Consider the following 17,846-nt stretch of genomic DNA (forward strand, 5'->3'; position numbering starts at 1 on the left):
TATGCACTCTGACAAACTCCTCCCTTTCTATCAGGCATAAAAACACATATACTCACATGCACTGGGCAAATGCACGCTGGTAAATATAACAGCTTTCCATGGTGCATGCAGGCTAGAGGAGGTAAAGTCAGAACAACCAGCGAAGGAGGTTGGAGTTGAGGAACAAATTCAAGTAGGAAACCTACCTAAGTGCTCAAGTGTAAAGAGGGTCACTCGTGGGAGCGACCCAGAGGGCGATTAAAGATTCAGGGTGTGTGCGTGTGCGTGTGCATGTCTGTGTGTGAGAAAAAGAAAGAAAGAAAGAAACAAGGAATGGCATCAATCTTGCTGAAACTGATCGTTACTTTTTCACAACAATAAACCTGTGAGCAAGGCATTTTACAACCAGCATCTGTCACAAAACCTTGACACTACCACAGTCATTCTCCCTTTCTGACCCCGACAGTCATTAACCAGTCTCCCTGACTTCTGGCTTTGGTGTGTCACGGTGGTGTGTGTGACTTTGTCCACATGTGAGACCCCCTTTGCCATACAAAGCGTGTGGAATTTCATGCTATAATCGTTTTGGGACCGGAAAACATGGCAAACAAAGCAATTCACGCAAGAATGTTTTTTCTCCACACAAACAGCTCACAGGGGGCACATATAAATCACACACACACACCTCCTGGACAGGCTAGTGAGATGTAGTCTGCTTTGCAGTTCTGCACTTTGCACTCCTCTGCAGATGGCCAATTACATGATCAGATGTGCTGCATTACACCGTGGCCACACACGAAACACTGCATATTCAAATGCTCCTACCATGGAAAATTAAAAGACACAGAATCATAGGATGCCAGATCATAAAAACATCCATGAGCATGGTCCTAGGGGGTAATTTAGGATTAGGGTGTATGATGCTCTGAACAGTCTAAAACACGCTCACATTGATATGGAAATTAGACCAATCTACCACTGGCACAAATGGCCAAAAAACAGTTACTTAAATGGCTTAAAAAAACTGTGTGTACATGCACACACACATACATATACACAGAGAGAGAGATATGCATATGAATGGCATGCAAGGGATCTGTCCCAGAGCCTGGTTGTGCCTATCAAAGGCTCGTCTCTCCCAGAGACCAGTTGAGTCCCAGCATTACACACTTAGCATTAGAATACATCAATAGAACAGGAATGGAGGCATGCAGGCTTTCATACATCGAAAACCCACCTTCAGCCTCTATCTTCCCCTTTTCACTCCCTCTTTGGTCCATCCCAGCCCTCCTCCCCCACTGTAAGTCCTCTCCTATTATCTCCCACTTCTCTTATCCCCCCTTACTCCCCATCTCCTTCTCTGTCTTAAGACTCTACTTTCCCCCCTCCTCTCCAGAAGGAAGCCTTTTTAACCGTGACCAGAACTCAGAGCTGCATGGACCGTGACCACATAGCCATACAACACCAGATAGGGTGTGTGTGTGACTGACATAAAATAGCCATAGTTAGGCCTGCCACTGCTCAGTCACCCTCTGTGTTATGAGTGTCTGAACAGGCTGCTTCAGATCCTGTTTAGCTCTGTGGGATTCACCGTCTGGTCATCAGCATTCACCCTAACACTTTACTGACTAACTGACAAACTCCACTTAATGGAATCAAACTTGGCCCATCAAACGTGTGTCAGTGCATCTGTATCTGTGTGCGTGTGTGTGAAAGTGTGTGTGTGCGTGTTTGTCACTTGTCTGTCGATACCTAGAGACAGCCTTCAGCCAGAGAATAGGAGAGAGAAGAGAGAAAAAACAAGCCAGCTCTCCTTTTCTCTCTAATTACAAATGACAAACCTGCTACCAAGAGTCGGTCTGGCACCTGACGACGCATGATAACCTCTCAGCTCTCTGCCGATACTCATAGACAGACTGGAGGCCAACTCAGAGTGTGTGTGTGTGTGTGTGTGTGTGTGTGTGTGCGCGCTGACACACAGATTAAAACAAGTACAGCAAATCAAACAGCATCCTGCCCTGTGGCTCTGATTTCCAGTGACAAAGCAAGAAGTCCAGGGCCAATATCTTACCTGTCTTCTGCATCTTGCTTTCTTCATTGCCCTTTTAGTTTCCCATCCTTTACTTTTAGCCATCGATTTTCTCCTTCCTTCCTTTCCATCTCATTGTCCATTCCCTCTGCATCATTTAGAAACCTGCCCTTCCTCTCCAGCTCATCTAGTTCCTCCCCATGGTGTAATAATTACATTAACACTGCATTGTGGCTTGTACTCTTGCTGGCTAATATCTTTGATTGCATTGTGATGATATCAAACGCCATATAATGCGAATATCATGTGATATATCCCTAGCAACACTCTAGACTCTTCTCACACCACCCTTTCTTCTTAAACACACCCTCAACTCTGCAGTTTTATCCATTTTCTATTATATAAGGAATTTGTCTAAGTTTGTGAATAGGATGATATTAGAGCGGATATGACAAAAACAATGCTTTATTCTTTTAGGGAAAAAGTGCATGAGAGGGCAGGAGCCTTTCCTAAGAAATCATTAACAAATTAATTCAGTAGCTTAATGTAGTCACAATACATGAGTACTGCTAACTTTTTGAAAGAGTATTTAAAAGTAAGTCAATTTTACGTTTAGGAAAAACACTTGGCAGAGAAGAGTAATGTATAGTTTGGCTTCTTAAAACTGTTCCTTGCTTTTGAAAATCTATTGCTCAAGCCTCTATTGTGACATTGTTTAAATTTTACTGCCTTATCAACTGAGCTATGGCCTCCCCCTACATTGGGTTTTATTAGGGGAGAATAATCTTGCAGCAAGGTCAAGTAAGCAGGTCCACTGGTCCACTTCTAGCCACATCACTTATTGTTCGCCTAGTTATCATGTAATAGTAAAGCAGTTTTTTTTAAAACTGCTTTGTGTCTAATTAAAGAAATGTCTTCAATAAAATCCAGTGATAAATGTTGTTAAGCAAGAGAAAAATAAATTCAATAATCTAAAATTATGATTCCAAAATAAAACTGGGACCAAAAAGAAGCGAAGAGCAACCATATGATGCGCAGCTCTTTCCATGAGAACTTAGAAATGTGAAAAACAGCGTGGGACAGAGAGATAAAGCAGGAATGAGGGACACCGAGACACACAAACACTGGTCTGAATGCACCTCCAGACATGGGTTCACACTACAGGAGTGAGCTTACACGTCTTCCCATTCACACTTAGCATTGAGTTAGCATTGACTCCCTGCTGAATAGCCTTGCGAAGGCACAGGGCGATGCTAACGGGAAGCACTATCGCTAGCCGCCCTGCTCCTTGGCGGAATAGCCAGGGCAGCATTGATATGGTAATGTCAGGGACATTTCAGGGCCAAAGCTTTGGACCGTGGGCGCTCTGTGATCCTCCAAGCCTAAAAAGGACACATCTCCAGGGCATTGTGATTTCCCCAGTCAAGACCCTGAGTGATCAGGATAAGCCCATCCATGCTGCTTTAGTGCTGTCACTCAGCCGCTATTGTGGTCATGTGAACAGCCATTTTCATCACAATTGACCCCGGTTTTGGCAGCACTGTTCTGCAGAACCCTTCTTTCTCCATTCTTTGGTCCCCTCCCCTCCGTCCCCTCCAACCTTCATCAATGATTTTTTTTCTCTGTCTGTTCTTTCTTGTTGTGTGCTCGCTCGTCTTTTTTGCAACAACAGAGGCCAACAGATATAGCTGGTGCGGAGTTAAACTGGTCTCTTTCCCTAACCCCTCTTACCTCTGCAGCAGTATCTGTTCTAAGAGGAGGGTGTCATGGAGACTTTGATTATTTGAACTGATACAGTAGAAAATTGCAATATATGATACAATACATATGCTATTCACCTCAGGGGGGAAAACACTCATCATGTATTGTGGGAGCGTCAATTTACAATACACACAAAGAGCGGCCAGAAGGGTGTCATCAGTCTGTGTTTTATTCGATCACACTTTAGCAAACATAGAAGTGTATAGTGTGTTATTCTTTAAATTCATGTTTGGTCTGTGTGTGTGTATTCCCTCTTTGCTCCACTTTATTTGATCTGGGCTCGAGGAAAATAACAATGTTCTCCCTTGAGGAATCTGTGGGAGGTGATGACAGAGATTGTCCCAGTGAAACAAGTTTTCTCTACATATGTGTGTGTGGATTAGTGAAAGATTGTGTGTGTGTGTGTGTGTGTGCATGTGTGTGTGCATGTGCATGCATGAACACATGTCAGAAGTATGGAGTATGCATATGTATGTTTCTAATAGATGTGGATAACGCTTGTGGGAAGTATGCTTGTGGGTTGCATAGCATTCACATGCCTTTTTTCTCACATTCTTTTTGAACCCCCCTTCCCACCCACACACTTATGTGCACACGCACAGACACGCACACACAGACACACACACCAACCCACCCCACACACTCATGTGTGCGCACACACCAACCAACCCCACACACTCATGCACACATACTAGGATGGGAGGAGAGTTTGCCTGGCTGCGAAGAACCCTGCTCCATCAACACAACATCCTATTTCACAACATCTCCTCCCACATTTCCCTCTCCCCCTCCACCACCTTTATTTCTCTCTCTCCCGGGAAGTGACACAGAAATCTTTTTAACTGCAGTACATTCATTACAACAACCCTGCAACCCCCACATCTACCATACACCCCCTTTCCTCTTTTTCTCCACCTATCTCCATCCTCTACTCTCTTTCTGCATCCCTATAATACAAGAGAAAAAAAGGATAGTGCATATATCCACCTCCAGCAGTCATCCTGGACTTTCATTAAGAACACGATGGTTGAGTAAGAGAGAAGTTGGCTGAGTGAGGTAGTAAACACTCATTCATATTCGGTCTTACTACAGCAGTTCTAGCGCATTCCTGTGCCTCAAAGCATAGGAGCAGAGAGCAGAGCCTACAGACAGCGTGGGTGTTAGCACTGAGGCCAGCCAGCATCACTAGCTCTCCTAGCTCTCAGCCATCCTCGTTTTCTATCTACCTCCTTTGACAGCCACTGACTGTGCTCAGAATACACAAAGACACAGCTGTCCATGTAAATGCATATGCACGTTATAAAAAAAGCTCACTAAATTGCACACCAAAGGTCAAAATGAAAAGGTGCATATGAAATCACAAACACACACGGTGCACTTACAGATAATACTGGATGAACTGACAATATGTGACAACTGACAATGTGAGTAAACAGAAATCACTCTATTGACATTGCAGGTAATTTTGCAAATCAATGACTGCAGCTGCTTTATGGAAGTATTGGATTTTTGCACAGCTATGATAGGGCACCTGGAGTTGTCAGATATTAAATATAGTGGCGATTCCTAAATGGCTTCTCAACTTGTGTTTCACTGATGATTTCTTAACAAATCAATTTCAGCATGTAACAAGTTCTGGCACATGAGAAAATCATATCGATATTGTGCTATAAACTTAAATGGAAGCAGTCTTAAGATATTAACTTCTACAGGGTTTTTTAAGCAAGGCTCACTGTTCGTCACATTCTGATGGGAAGGATGTGACAAAGCCTCAGTATTTGACACCCTGGGTGGACTGACTGATTCTAGAGTGATGCTAGTTAAATCCCAAAATTGTGCATATTGTAGCTGATCAACATTTAAACGAATTAGTATAATTTTCATCCAGATCCACCTCCTAAGCTGCCTACAGCTAAAAAAATCCTTTAAAAATACTTAAAAACCTATGAAGAGCTGGAGCATATATTGGCATTTAGGACACAAACACAAACTGCCAAAGAAGTGAAGCCAATAGGAGGAATTCCTCATAAACAGGCAGCCAAAATTACACACACACATACACATCTCATTGTCTGATCTGAAGAGAGACTTGAGAGTAGTATGATGATGCAGAGGAGGACAGTGAGGAGGAGAAGAGGAAGTGATGCCAAGAGGCCGAGCCAACGGGAGATGCAGCAAGAGAGATGGAGAGCTAGAGGGAAGAAGGAGAGAGCAGAGTGGCAGATACATGGAGAAAGAGAAGAGGAACAGGCTCAAACATCAAGGAGTGCAGTGTGATGTCTGTAGGACGCCATCGATCCAGCACTGACAGAAATAGACAGCCGGACCAGAACCGACAGAGGCACTGTGAGACACACAGACACACACCAGCAATGCTGGTCCTGCGTACATTCGAACAGCAAGATACTCACACATACATAAACAAGCATGCACACGTGCAAACACAATTTGCTGAAACAAATTTTATATTTGCACATTTTGACCTGTTTAAGACCAAAATGACATGTTGCCTGGAGTGATGATATTAAGCTTGGCAGAATCGTACAGCTTTGAACTGTCATCAACCTAATAACTTAAATGTGTCATTTGAACGGCATAATTACTTTGTTTACACATCATTTCATTAATCCTCCTCTTTGATTTACTCATAAGGTGAGTGTGTTCAGTAATTTGGACTTCTAGTCTATGTAAGTCTGGAACTACTAATGTTGACCTCCTGAAGCTTACAGACAACTTGTGCACAAAAGCACAAGACAAAAGACCCAGCAGCAGGAAACCAAAAAACTAATTTATCTCACTTATAATTTGACAATAATCACATGTTAGTCAAAGGTGACATTAGCCTCCATCATCTTTTGTTTCCACCGCAGTGGTAGGTTCACTTTTTCAGACGACTGGCGGCAGATTCAGACACGCTGATGTATTAATGGAAACAAAACAACCACTAAGCAATAAAGGAAAAAATCCATATTGCAATATTAAATCTAATATATTTTCTAACATTGACATATATGTATAACACTCATAGGATGAGTCTGCGAAGTTATAATGTGCAATTTTCATAACTTTTAGTAATCGATTGATTATTTGCATCGGTAAATGTATTCATTTAAATAATTAGTGATTAGAATAGGAAACACAAATCAAAAAGATTGCAGTTTCAGTGGTTTCAAATCAACCTTTACCAGGTGTTGCCCAACCCAGTCCCAAGCCTGGACAAAAAAAAAATAAAAAAAAAATGGGAGTGTTGCATCAGGAAGGGCATCGGGCGTAAAAACACATGCCAAATCAATATGTGGAACATGTTCCGCTGTCTCGACCCCTGAAGGGACAAGCTGAAAGCCGTTAAAATCAACATGATTTTTTAAATTGCTATTGTTGATAGGATTATTCAATGAATCAATGCAACTATTTCAAAGAGGATTGAAGGAAAACTATTTCAATCGAAAACTTGCTTGGTGAAATTATATTGTTCTCTCCTATTTTCAGACATTTTGCTCACAAAGCCATTAAACATGACAATAATAAGTAAATTAATCATTAATGAAAATAATCATCCACTGCAGCCCTAATTATTGCCAATTCTTTCCACCCATCACTTAGTGTGCAGAAACAACACAATCAAAGACATAACACTTTACAATGCACCACCAAAAACACAAACATACATCTTTGGATATGCCCATCAGATTGTGAATCGTTGGTCAACTAACTGGTTTTCACTGACACATCAGACCAGTTGACTGTCAGTTTTACTGACTGGTTGCTGTTGCCATCAGGAAAAGAGTGCTTGTGTAGCTGTTCCCTCCCTGGCCTGGCTGGGACTGATTAAAACCTTCTGGTGAAACAAGGTCATAATTCACTTAGCCATTTCCCAATTTCCGCATAATTACCCTCCCGCTTCACGAACACTAACACGCACGAGCACACGCACCATCACACATTCACACCAACGCTTAGACAAAAACACATTTCCTCTCTGATTTGTGTCATTACTGAGAGGAGAGTGGTTAAAAGGTTTCAGAGTTGGCCTCTTAGTGACAGCTTAAATGGATAAAACCTCAATTAAAGACTCTCTGCTTCTCTGCTGTGCTCTCTCTGTGGATGGAATAAGCACAGTTCTGTGTCCTTTGCAGTTTGTTGAAGAAAGGACCCCCCACACACACACACTCCCCAAGGCTGCTAAATCCAACCTTCACAATCAAGACTCTCCCATATTTTGTCATAATTTCATCTTATAAAATTTGGCTCCTCCAGAATAGAACTGCTCATTATATCTTCTACACCGTGAAGTTGTTTACATCTTGATGACAATATTCAAAGCTCAACAATGAGCATCATTTTCGCATTGCAAACTGTAACAATAGACACTTTTCCAGTCAACGCAGCTGCTCTCCTCCCTGCTGCTCCTCTGTCCTGTTATGGCCAGCGACAGTTGATTCTTGGCACGTGTGTGCATTTAATGAAAACAGCTGCATTTTCCTTTGCGACTGTATTGTTTTTATGTGGAGGAGTTCTAATTGTCTCGTCGGTAGAGTTTATTAACACCGGATCACTCTGCTCTGTTGTGATCAGGCTCAGCATATGGTCTCAGACTGCCGCTACGCTGCTATCATTAGCCACGTCACAAACACACCATATGAGCATCTGGTGTGTGTGCATGTGTGTGTGTGCACACTAGCTGACAGTCTACATTATTAGTACCCCCCAAAGCCCCAACTGAGCTGATGGAGAATAGACACACATAGAGAATACTCACACACACAAACAGATTCATAAAGTACTCTGAAACAGCTTGTAAACATCACAGTCTTGTTATTAGCACCTGATTACACTGCTGGAGCTTAGGCATTGGCTCAGAGAATATTGTTAATATCAACAACATCAAGTGTGTGTGTCTAGTGTGTGTATATGCGAGTGTTTGTGTGTACAGCCTCCAGCCCATCACTGTGGGTGTGTTCTCTATGGACAATTTGTTCAAATTTAACACATGGGTGGGGAAGATAAATTCTTGTTTTGCCTTGTGTTTTTGCCCAAAATGTAGAGGTAACGAGGGAAGACTGTCATTCAGTAATTTGGCTGTCAAGGAAAAAGGCAAATCGTATGCCTCAGATGGCACCGATTTATCTTAAATCATTACAAACACTACACGATTCTGACACAGCTCCTCGTTATTGTAAAGTGAGAAATTTTAGCTAAGATCCAATGAAGAAAGACTCAACAATGAATGTTGTTATCTAAACAAACTGTCCTGAAAAGATCTGTTAAGTGACAGTAAAATGAGCTCTATTTTTTTTACTTTCTACAACTGGCTTGTCCTGGGATAACCTCCAAGACCACCAATCTTGACATCACTAAATGGAGAAGCCAATATGATAAACTCCTGTGTGTCTGTTTGCAAACAAAAGTCACTTAATTGTAGTTAAAAAAAAAGATTTCTCTCCTTCAGCTTCTGTTGTGCATCTGTTTGTGTACAGCTTTTCCTGATCCACAGTGGACAGGTGGCAAGTTAATCTAACACCTACAATGTCTCTCATAAATGGTTTGATGATGCTTTACAAACCGGATCTTAGAGGTGGTACAGAAGCTACACAACAGAGAGAGGTGGTTGTAAAGTAGAAGTTGTCATAGCACATTAAAAAAATAAATCTATATACAGACCATCATCCTGGTTTTTATTGAGAATAAGAGCAAAGCCACTCTGATTCAAAAACATGAGGTGAAGAGTATTGGCTCTTATTAGTGCCTGTTGTTCAGATGTTGATCCCAGTTTTGGCTGCAATCCTCCAGTCTTCTCTCTGAAAGCAAACAGCCTCTGTGTTTCTGCCAACACCAAAGAGATTGGTGCGGTCGAGCGGTGAAAAAAAAATTACACCACATTTGGAGCTCACCCCATTTTCACACCTGTGCACACCTGGCCAGAACACAGGTGTGGCAGTCAGATTGTCGGGTTTTGGAAATAATAATAATTGGGCAACAGAGGCCTGCCTTGTCCAAACACCTGAGAGGAGCTTTTAATCATTTTCAGACTGTCCATACAGCACTTCTGAGGGTGTACAATGGACTTAACACAAAGCAGAGCAAAAAGCAATCACTCACGCTCTCAGTGGCACCTTTGGGTAGTTTAAACTGTCCAATCTAACGGATGGCATAGGAAACTGATGGTGTATGAAATTAATAATTGGAAAAGCAAATTCCACACAGTAATCACACCTGCAATCCAACATTTCAAAAACATCTGATTTTGAAATCTGACCAGAAAGTCTCAGAGTGATTTGGTCAACATTTTAAGCATTGATATAAAACTTTTGTATTTTTTTTTATTATTTTTTTTGACTGACAAAGTCTGTCTATTCTGAGCATCCCCCAGCAGGTGGCAAATGATATGATAAACATGCCTGCACACAGATATGTAAATAAATTAATAAACAGAACACAAATAATGAATTCAAAACAGTTTACTTAAAAGAAATGTCATTCTATGCGACATCCAAAGATGCTGCCTGGATTCAATATTTCAGATTTACTGTGAGTTTATCCACAACATCCATCCTGACATACCAAGATGTACAGACTTTACACTAGACATACCAACTGCATCTCAAAGCCCTAATACCAAACATTTTCCAGACATTAGGAAAAAAAAATGTTGCTTCAATGTATTACTTTCAGGGATTTGTCAGCGTCATGAATCACTGGTCCAAGCATTGATAAGGACACATTAAAAGCTAATCCATATCACTTTATTATTGCCTACTGGTTCTGCATCAATTAGCCCTGATTTTTTTTTTTTTTTTTTTTTTGGCCAAATGACACACAGATGAGTACAAGCCATAAAAACAGACTGACAGCAGCACCAAAAATGTTATCTACATTAATATTTTAACCAAGGCATTTTCACATGTGTAGGAATATATCCCTAAATCAATTATATATAACTTGTATGCCTTATTTATCACTCAGGAAACATTCTAGCCTCACTTGTGCATAAGTGCATACAGTAAGTCAGAACACAAAACGTTCCCAAAAACAAAATGTATGTGGGTGGCCCATCCACAGATGTCCATTCACTGTAACGGTTTGTTTCTGTACTTTGGTGTTTATTATTTTTTCATGTTAAAGTTTGAGAGAAAATGCTGATGTAATTGAGCATTGAGTGAAAAGACTGACGAGCCAAGCATTTATGTGCAGTTCTGCAGCCCACCATGCTACACCTCCACCTCCCTTGAGCTTGGTGACAAAAATAAATTCTCAACCTGTGGGAAAAACACTAACAGTGATGCCATTCTCTGTATTTTATTATATTTCTCCTCTATCTACATCATGGGAACATTGGCTGAGTTGTGTTGAGTCCATATCCTAAGTCCTATAAATAACTAATCACTGGCTGTTTCAGCTTATGATTATGACTGTGATTCCAGGAAAATGGATACAATACATTTCCAAAAGGAAAATGTATTGTACTTGCTTATTATGTGTAGGAAGATGCATTTAAAAACCGGCTAAATGCTTTTCTGTGGTAGGCATGTTTTTAAATCAAGTCAAAGCGATTCCTAGCAAAGATTTTGAAAATCTTGGTAAAGCTGGCGAAGCATCTTTTCTAAGCACTGAGCAATCAGCATGGAATCAGCAGCCACTTGAATCAATACCAATCTTAGGCCACACATTCATACCTCTACTTTAGATCAGGCTTGATCAGAATTACACGACTTTCAAAAATTTTGGTCATAGCAGAATCACATGCCTTAATGCCTCCAGACTATTACAGTGACCAGTTAGCATTTGACTAAAGACAAAGTTAGCACGAGGGCTGAACATCAATACTCAATTTTCTTACAGATGGCTCTTATTACAAAAGATTCAATGGAGAGATGCGGAAAAAAGGCTAAGCTGGATATTTCTGGCTTGTCCTTTTCTCAGTATCAATGTCAGTGTTTTAAGTGAATGTGTAAATTTATAACATCTGCAAGGATGTGTGTTAAGAATGCCAATTAAGTAGCTTTTGTCAAAACCTACAAGTTTGTGGGAAGAGAGGAGAAGATAAGAGTGTTGAGAAAAAAAAAGAAAATCTCAAAACAGACCTCAAAACAAAGGCCACATATTTTCTAGCACTGGAAAGATTTAGTCCAAGTTAATTTGACAGATAAAGCAACATTTACATTAAACCACACCGCTCCCAAAATACCACTACCCCATGAGTGCTTGGGGTGGGAGCACACTTTTGAAATCTAGCTCAGCCCCAAAGAGAAAAAAGATAGAGGACAAAAAAATTATTTAATTCTTTTCCACCTCTCCTTGTGTGTATCCCTTAATGCTCTGTTTACCTACTAGACAATAACTGTCTAATCAGAAAAATGTATTAACCCCCCCGCACACAGACACACATACACTCACACACAAAGACAGCGCAATAGACTGAGACAGAAGACCACTGGATCTTATTGTGCAAACAGAAGTCATCCATCATACAGGTGTTCCCTATTGCTTTTAATTAATGACATCTCTCTGCAAATGCCTTAACACCGCACCCACACATCACTACTCAAACCAGAATCCATTCACCTGTACACTATGTGGCCTTAATATTCATTACTAATGATGGGTGTGAATGCTGTAGCCATATAGCCATCATGATAATCACTGAGCCTGTGTGTGAGGTTTATTTTTGTGTGCACACAGGGGTAGCTGACACATGCAGCGGCAGTGTCTATGATGGATGGGTTAAATGTATACACACAAACACACACACAAAGGAGGGCCTTGTGAAGACACTAGTCACACGCCTTTGTGCAAGTATTCATAAATGTAATTGTTGTCGTCCTAAGTGGGACTGTGTGACAGATAGGTTTGTATTGGTGCCAGAGGCTTGGTTGATTGGCCTGTTCAATCCTCCTGTCTGTGTGTATGTCCTCCTCTCTTTCGCTCACGTGCACACACACGCACACACACAAACTAGGTCTGTGTCTTCGTACCTAATGCGAGAACTCGGCGTGCGTATGAGGGCATCGGCCAAGCATGATTATAATTATTATGATGACCCTCCTCCCCCTGCTCTGTTATGAATCCACACAAAGTGCATCTGTATTCTTACCGATTTCCCTCACTCCTCTCACCAGTCCCATAGTATTTGTCTTACTGTCTCTCTCTTCACATATTCTTGCATTATTTCTCACCCGCCCTGCATGACATGTCTTTTTGCAATCTGACGAGATGGATGAATATTAAACAAGTTCCACCTCTGCATCGATTACCACACATGTGCATTTATATGAGAAGCAAATTCTGCTTGCAATAGCTGGCTTCGTTCCAGTGGCATTCGTTGAGGTGAGAATGCCATGGACACACACACATAACAACAAACACAGGCAAATAGATTGTCAAAAGACGCTTAGATGATGTGTTTGTTTATCTTAAATGTAATCACTTTTGAAATATACCACTGATAAATTTAGAGATATCACCAGATATCCATTATGCAAATTAGCTAACTGCTGCGTTATTAAATTACACACATACACATGTCTATGCATGCAGACACTCGTGCACGCACTCACTCACACAGCGGTGGTTAATTGCCAGGTGGTGGAAGATAATGTGTGATTTAACGGACTGATGGATTTGTTTTTGTTTCGGTCACTCATCGATGAACAGAGACATCTGTAACAGGGCAAACACACACATACACTAGGTTTCAAGCACACACATAAAACACACCATTATACACACATTCATGCTCGGGGATATCAGTGACAATTGACTGATAGGCAGTGGCAACCGCCTTTGTGCAAGTTGCAAACACAGGAAACTATCCGTCTTCTCAAAGTATAAAAAGTACACTGTGGGGGCATGTATGCTTGTGTGTATTCATGTACGTACAAAAATATATGTGCCTGCCATCATGTGCACATACACAGATTTATGCATGCATTCATGCACATGTACATTAGTGTGTGGGTGCATGTAAGTGTGTGTGTAAAGTAGTTAATCCTCAGTAACAGTCTAAACCTGTCTCTTGTGGTTGATGAGTGGCTTGGGGTCAGAAGCTGGTTGAGAAACTATAGGGTCCTGAGGCTTTACAATGTGTTTACCACTCAAACTGACAGCTATACTACAAGTTATTATTGGCCTTCTAAACCTTCACTGTTCTGCGAGTTAGAGAAACTCCATAGAGGCTGATCGCCAATGGCTAGAGGCACGCCAGCCAACCCTGCAAATGTTGAATGTTGTGGTGTTGAGGGCAGCAATTGAAATAAATGCTGGCAATAGGATCTGTGCTGTAGAAAAATGGCTCAGAAGTGTATCAAAGAGTAAATTAGACAGGTTATCCCGCAGTTTATCTGCCTTTTGTCCACCACTGTCCATGGCCCCTTTTGTCTCCTAATTCAGTAAGCAGACTGAATTGAAAAAGCTATCCCCACTCACTGCTCATACATTGTCATTGTGTACGTGTGCAGTGAGAATGAGAAAGAGAGACATGGGAAGATCAGGGATGAGGCAAGTCCATTGAGATGCACTGTTCTTTAATTAACTACAGTCTTTTAAAAAAGACACACACACCAAGACACACACTGCAGGGGCAAAGAACATTCTGCCGCTGGGATGAAAACAGTATTTCCAGTCAACATGTGTGGAAAGACAGAGAGAGAGAACCAGAGAGGAGAGAGACCGCAGGCTCTGCGGTACTCAGGTCCTGGACAGTCAGGTTAAAGGTTAGTCTGATCCAGACTGCTTTATTCCTCCCTCTGATTTTCCAGAAACACCAACTGCTGCTTTTTGAACTGAAAACACTTATAAACAGAAAACATTGTCTGACTTAATTATTAATTATACATTTTATCAAGGTTAAATCTGATTGTTCTATTTTTATTATAATATATGAGCTTTCATCTTTAACATTTATTTCCTTTGTTTTAGTGTGTGTTTTTTTCACGTTATCTAAATCAACTTCTGTCTCTGATATAGGAGTTTAATTAGTGTTTATTATGAATTTATTACAGAGCACAAAAGACTTACATTGAGAGGTTAAGAAAAACCTTGGCTAAAATTGATTATGAGCAACTATGCACGCAATATTAGTTTCTCTAAAATGCACGGAAATAATTTTCTCACATTCAGGAATATTAATATTGTTTACAGAATCAACCACAACCAATAACCTTATGTATTCCGCTCCTATTGGTTTACGCAGTACTTCATGTATAGTAATTTTGTTGTGGGTATAAATTCACTTGCCTCTCATAGTTTTTATTTCACGCTGTAAACTAAAATCATTGGCCTAGAGTTATTGTCTGCAAACAGGACTATTCATCCTCTTCGTGCAAAAACAACGGCGTATTTTCTTTTATATTGTTTACGTCTTTAATAAGTGCAGTCATAAAATATGAGTTGCTATGTATCTGACTGCTCATCTTGGGAGCCCAGTAAATTCTGCTGAAGCGGTAAATGCCACATACTGAGATGTTTTGAGGGACGCCTGGCAGCCGAAACATGGCTTACACAAAGGGAGGAATAACTGCAAGATGGAGAACGAGAAGGAAGGTGTGTATGTGTGACATGCGCTCTTGTGCACCTCCACAACCTACAGTTTGGGTTGATTGTAGCATCATTTTGTGGCCTTATCGAAAACACATAATAGATCACAACTCGCTGACCTGCTCAGTAAATATTGAATGCATTCAGTTGCAAATTTGCAAATTATAATTGAAATATTTAGAGCAAGGGAAAGAGATGTGGAATTAATAAAGATTTGGATGCACATGTTTAAGTCATGGTGGAAAAGCTGGTACAACATAAATTTACAATGTTTTACTCTGAATTGTAGGAGGAGAAATAAACCTACAGTGTGTTGGTGCAGACCGACTCGACATTCTTAAAAATCCAGTAGCAGAGCCATGGACTCATGAGGACGGTATTAAAATTGCAGCTTTGGGGAAAAAAAAGCTTTTTTACTTGAATTGAGATAGAAGCAAGGACCGAGGGATTGGGAGGATAACAAAAAGGCCAACTGACTGAGTGTAAACAAAGAAGGGAGTTAGAGAGGATGGAAGGAGAGAGCAAGTTGGAGAGGGAGCAAGAAGGAAAGATTGAATAGTGACACTGCTACTACACAATGAGGTCAGGATGAAGAAGTGCTCCTAATTGAACCAGATAGAAGAGAAGACAGGGAGAAAGAGCCCTGGAAGACTGCAAGAGGAGAGCCACATGATGGAGAGAAGAGGAGAGGATCGCAAGTGGATCACATGTGATTCTTTTCCCTATCTTTCTATTCCTCCAATAAGAATGAATAAAGATAGGGGAGAGGGGAGAGAAAAATGATGGAAGAAACTGAATATATAGTTAGACGCATAAACTGCAGCTTGGCTGAGTAACAGAGACTAAATATGTTTGACCAGCTGTGCAAGAAAAGATGTTTAAATGATGGTTTGGAGCCACCTTGACTTCACAGTAGGGGTCTGACAGAGCTGTTGGAGGCTCAAAAATAGCTTTGCCCTAGAGAGAAACAAGAGACCCCTGTTTGGATGAAAATAATTTCTTCCATTTATGAATAAGGTGGCTGCTCCAATCCTGATAAAGCATCGGAGAGACACATGCATGGTCTGAAACAGCAATAAAGCACTGATGAAGTAGCAGCCCAGAGAGTGCAAATCAGGACATTTCCCTTAACTTTAACAGGTGGAGAATAGAGATCAAACGAAATGGCACACACACACACACACACACACACACACAGGAGTGGGGGTCTTACTGTATGTTGGAGCTGTTCCAGTAAACGGAATGTCTGTTGGCTGACACCTGGAGCAGGTTCGCCCAGGTGAGACTCGTTAGCACCCAGAGAGACAGCGCTACCAGAGCCATGCTCCCGGCTCCTCTCTCCGCCACCGTCCCTTTGGTCTCTCCGGCCACTCTCTCGGTCCCTTCACCCCACCAAACAACGCGACTCAAACATCCCAGCAAATGCCTAACAGACGGGAGAGGGGGAGAACAAAAGCTTCATGCATGCATACAACCGGTCAAAGACTGTAATACTTGCTCAGGTTAATAAGTGTTGTAAAACTCAAAAGTCTATTGTGGTGTGAAGTGACTGATGCTCCCCCTTCCCCCATAAACCAGGCACTGCACTCAGCCTCCCTCCCCAACAAATCCTGGGGCTTCAAACAACAGGGTTTGTGGAAGTCTTTCTGAGCAGGTCCTTTTAATGACTAATCTGGGTCCGGTCTTCTCATCTCACCGAGAACTGCTGCTTGCGAGCCCGCCAGAGGAGCTTGGGAGGCCGGCGTGTTAGTGGATCCAAGCGGGAAGTCGGTGGTTCTCCGTGCATGAAACGCTCCTGTCCGCTGGGGAAGGGTGACGTGAAGAGGCAATGAAGGCTGGGTAAACGGTGGGAAAATAAGATATGTCAAACGAGCCCTCTTTTGTTTTAACACTTCTTGTTATCTGCTTTCTGCTGCAGTTTCTATTCTCTTTTTTCCTCTTTCTTTATTGTCCTTCCAAGGATCCGAAAGATGCAGAGCACGCCATGCGACTGCAAACAGTTCAACCAGCCAGTTTCATTAGCTCTTTAAGTCTCTATCCGACAACCATCGTCTGCCCACCCGTCTCTCTCCTCTCTCTTTCTCGTCTCCCTCGCCTCTCTCTGTTTGGTAGGCAGCACTCGTTCACTTTCTAACTCCACCCCCTGCGAGCGACAAAAAGCTCATTCCTCCGATATTGTGGCCGAGCTTCAGCACATCAGGCATCACCGCAAATGGAAGTTTTTTGTGTCAACGGTTTGGCGTCTACAGCCGCTTAAAAAGTACACTACTTTGAATCCCCCTCCCAGATACGTTTGTCCCCATGTGCAGCCTGTTTTAACACCCTTCTTCCTTCTCCACAGCCACACGCGCTCATACACTTTTGCATTGTTTGACCACCCATAGATTCTCTTTTCCCCCTCTCTCGCTCTCTCTCTCTCACACACACACACACACACACACACACACATATTCTCCACCACCAGTTTTTTGCTTCTATTCCCAGACACTGTAAGTCCGTTTAACACCGCACCTTTATCATCTCAGGCCTCCTACAGCTACAGCAC

The 17,846-nt window shown here is 41.7% G+C and overlaps 1 protein-coding gene across 2 annotated transcripts in view; it reads right to left on the reverse strand.

Moving 5' to 3' along the window:
* efna3b (ephrin-A3b) overlaps positions 1-17,584 on the reverse strand; it is a 52,708-nt gene extending 35,124 nt beyond the window's left edge. Inside the window, exons 1-2 of one of the 2 annotated variants that reach the window (XM_067511466.1) lie at positions 16,998-17,584; positions 16,515-16,727 (exon numbers count right to left, since the gene is read on the reverse strand). In XM_067511466.1, coding sequence (XP_067367567.1) covers positions 16,515-16,624 — 110 coding nt within the window. In that variant the 5' untranslated portion in view covers positions 16,625-16,727; positions 16,998-17,584. Of the gene's footprint in view, positions 1-16,514; positions 16,728-16,997 lie in introns of those variants that run through there. The other variant, XM_067511467.1, reaches the window with a different exon arrangement.
* Between the last annotated feature and the right edge of the window lie 262 nt (positions 17,585-17,846).

The sequence above is a fragment of the Channa argus genome, chromosome 7, assembly GCF_033026475.1.
Source record: "Channa argus isolate prfri chromosome 7, Channa argus male v1.0, whole genome shotgun sequence".
Classification (NCBI taxonomy): domain Eukaryota; kingdom Metazoa; phylum Chordata; class Actinopteri; order Anabantiformes; family Channidae; genus Channa; species Channa argus.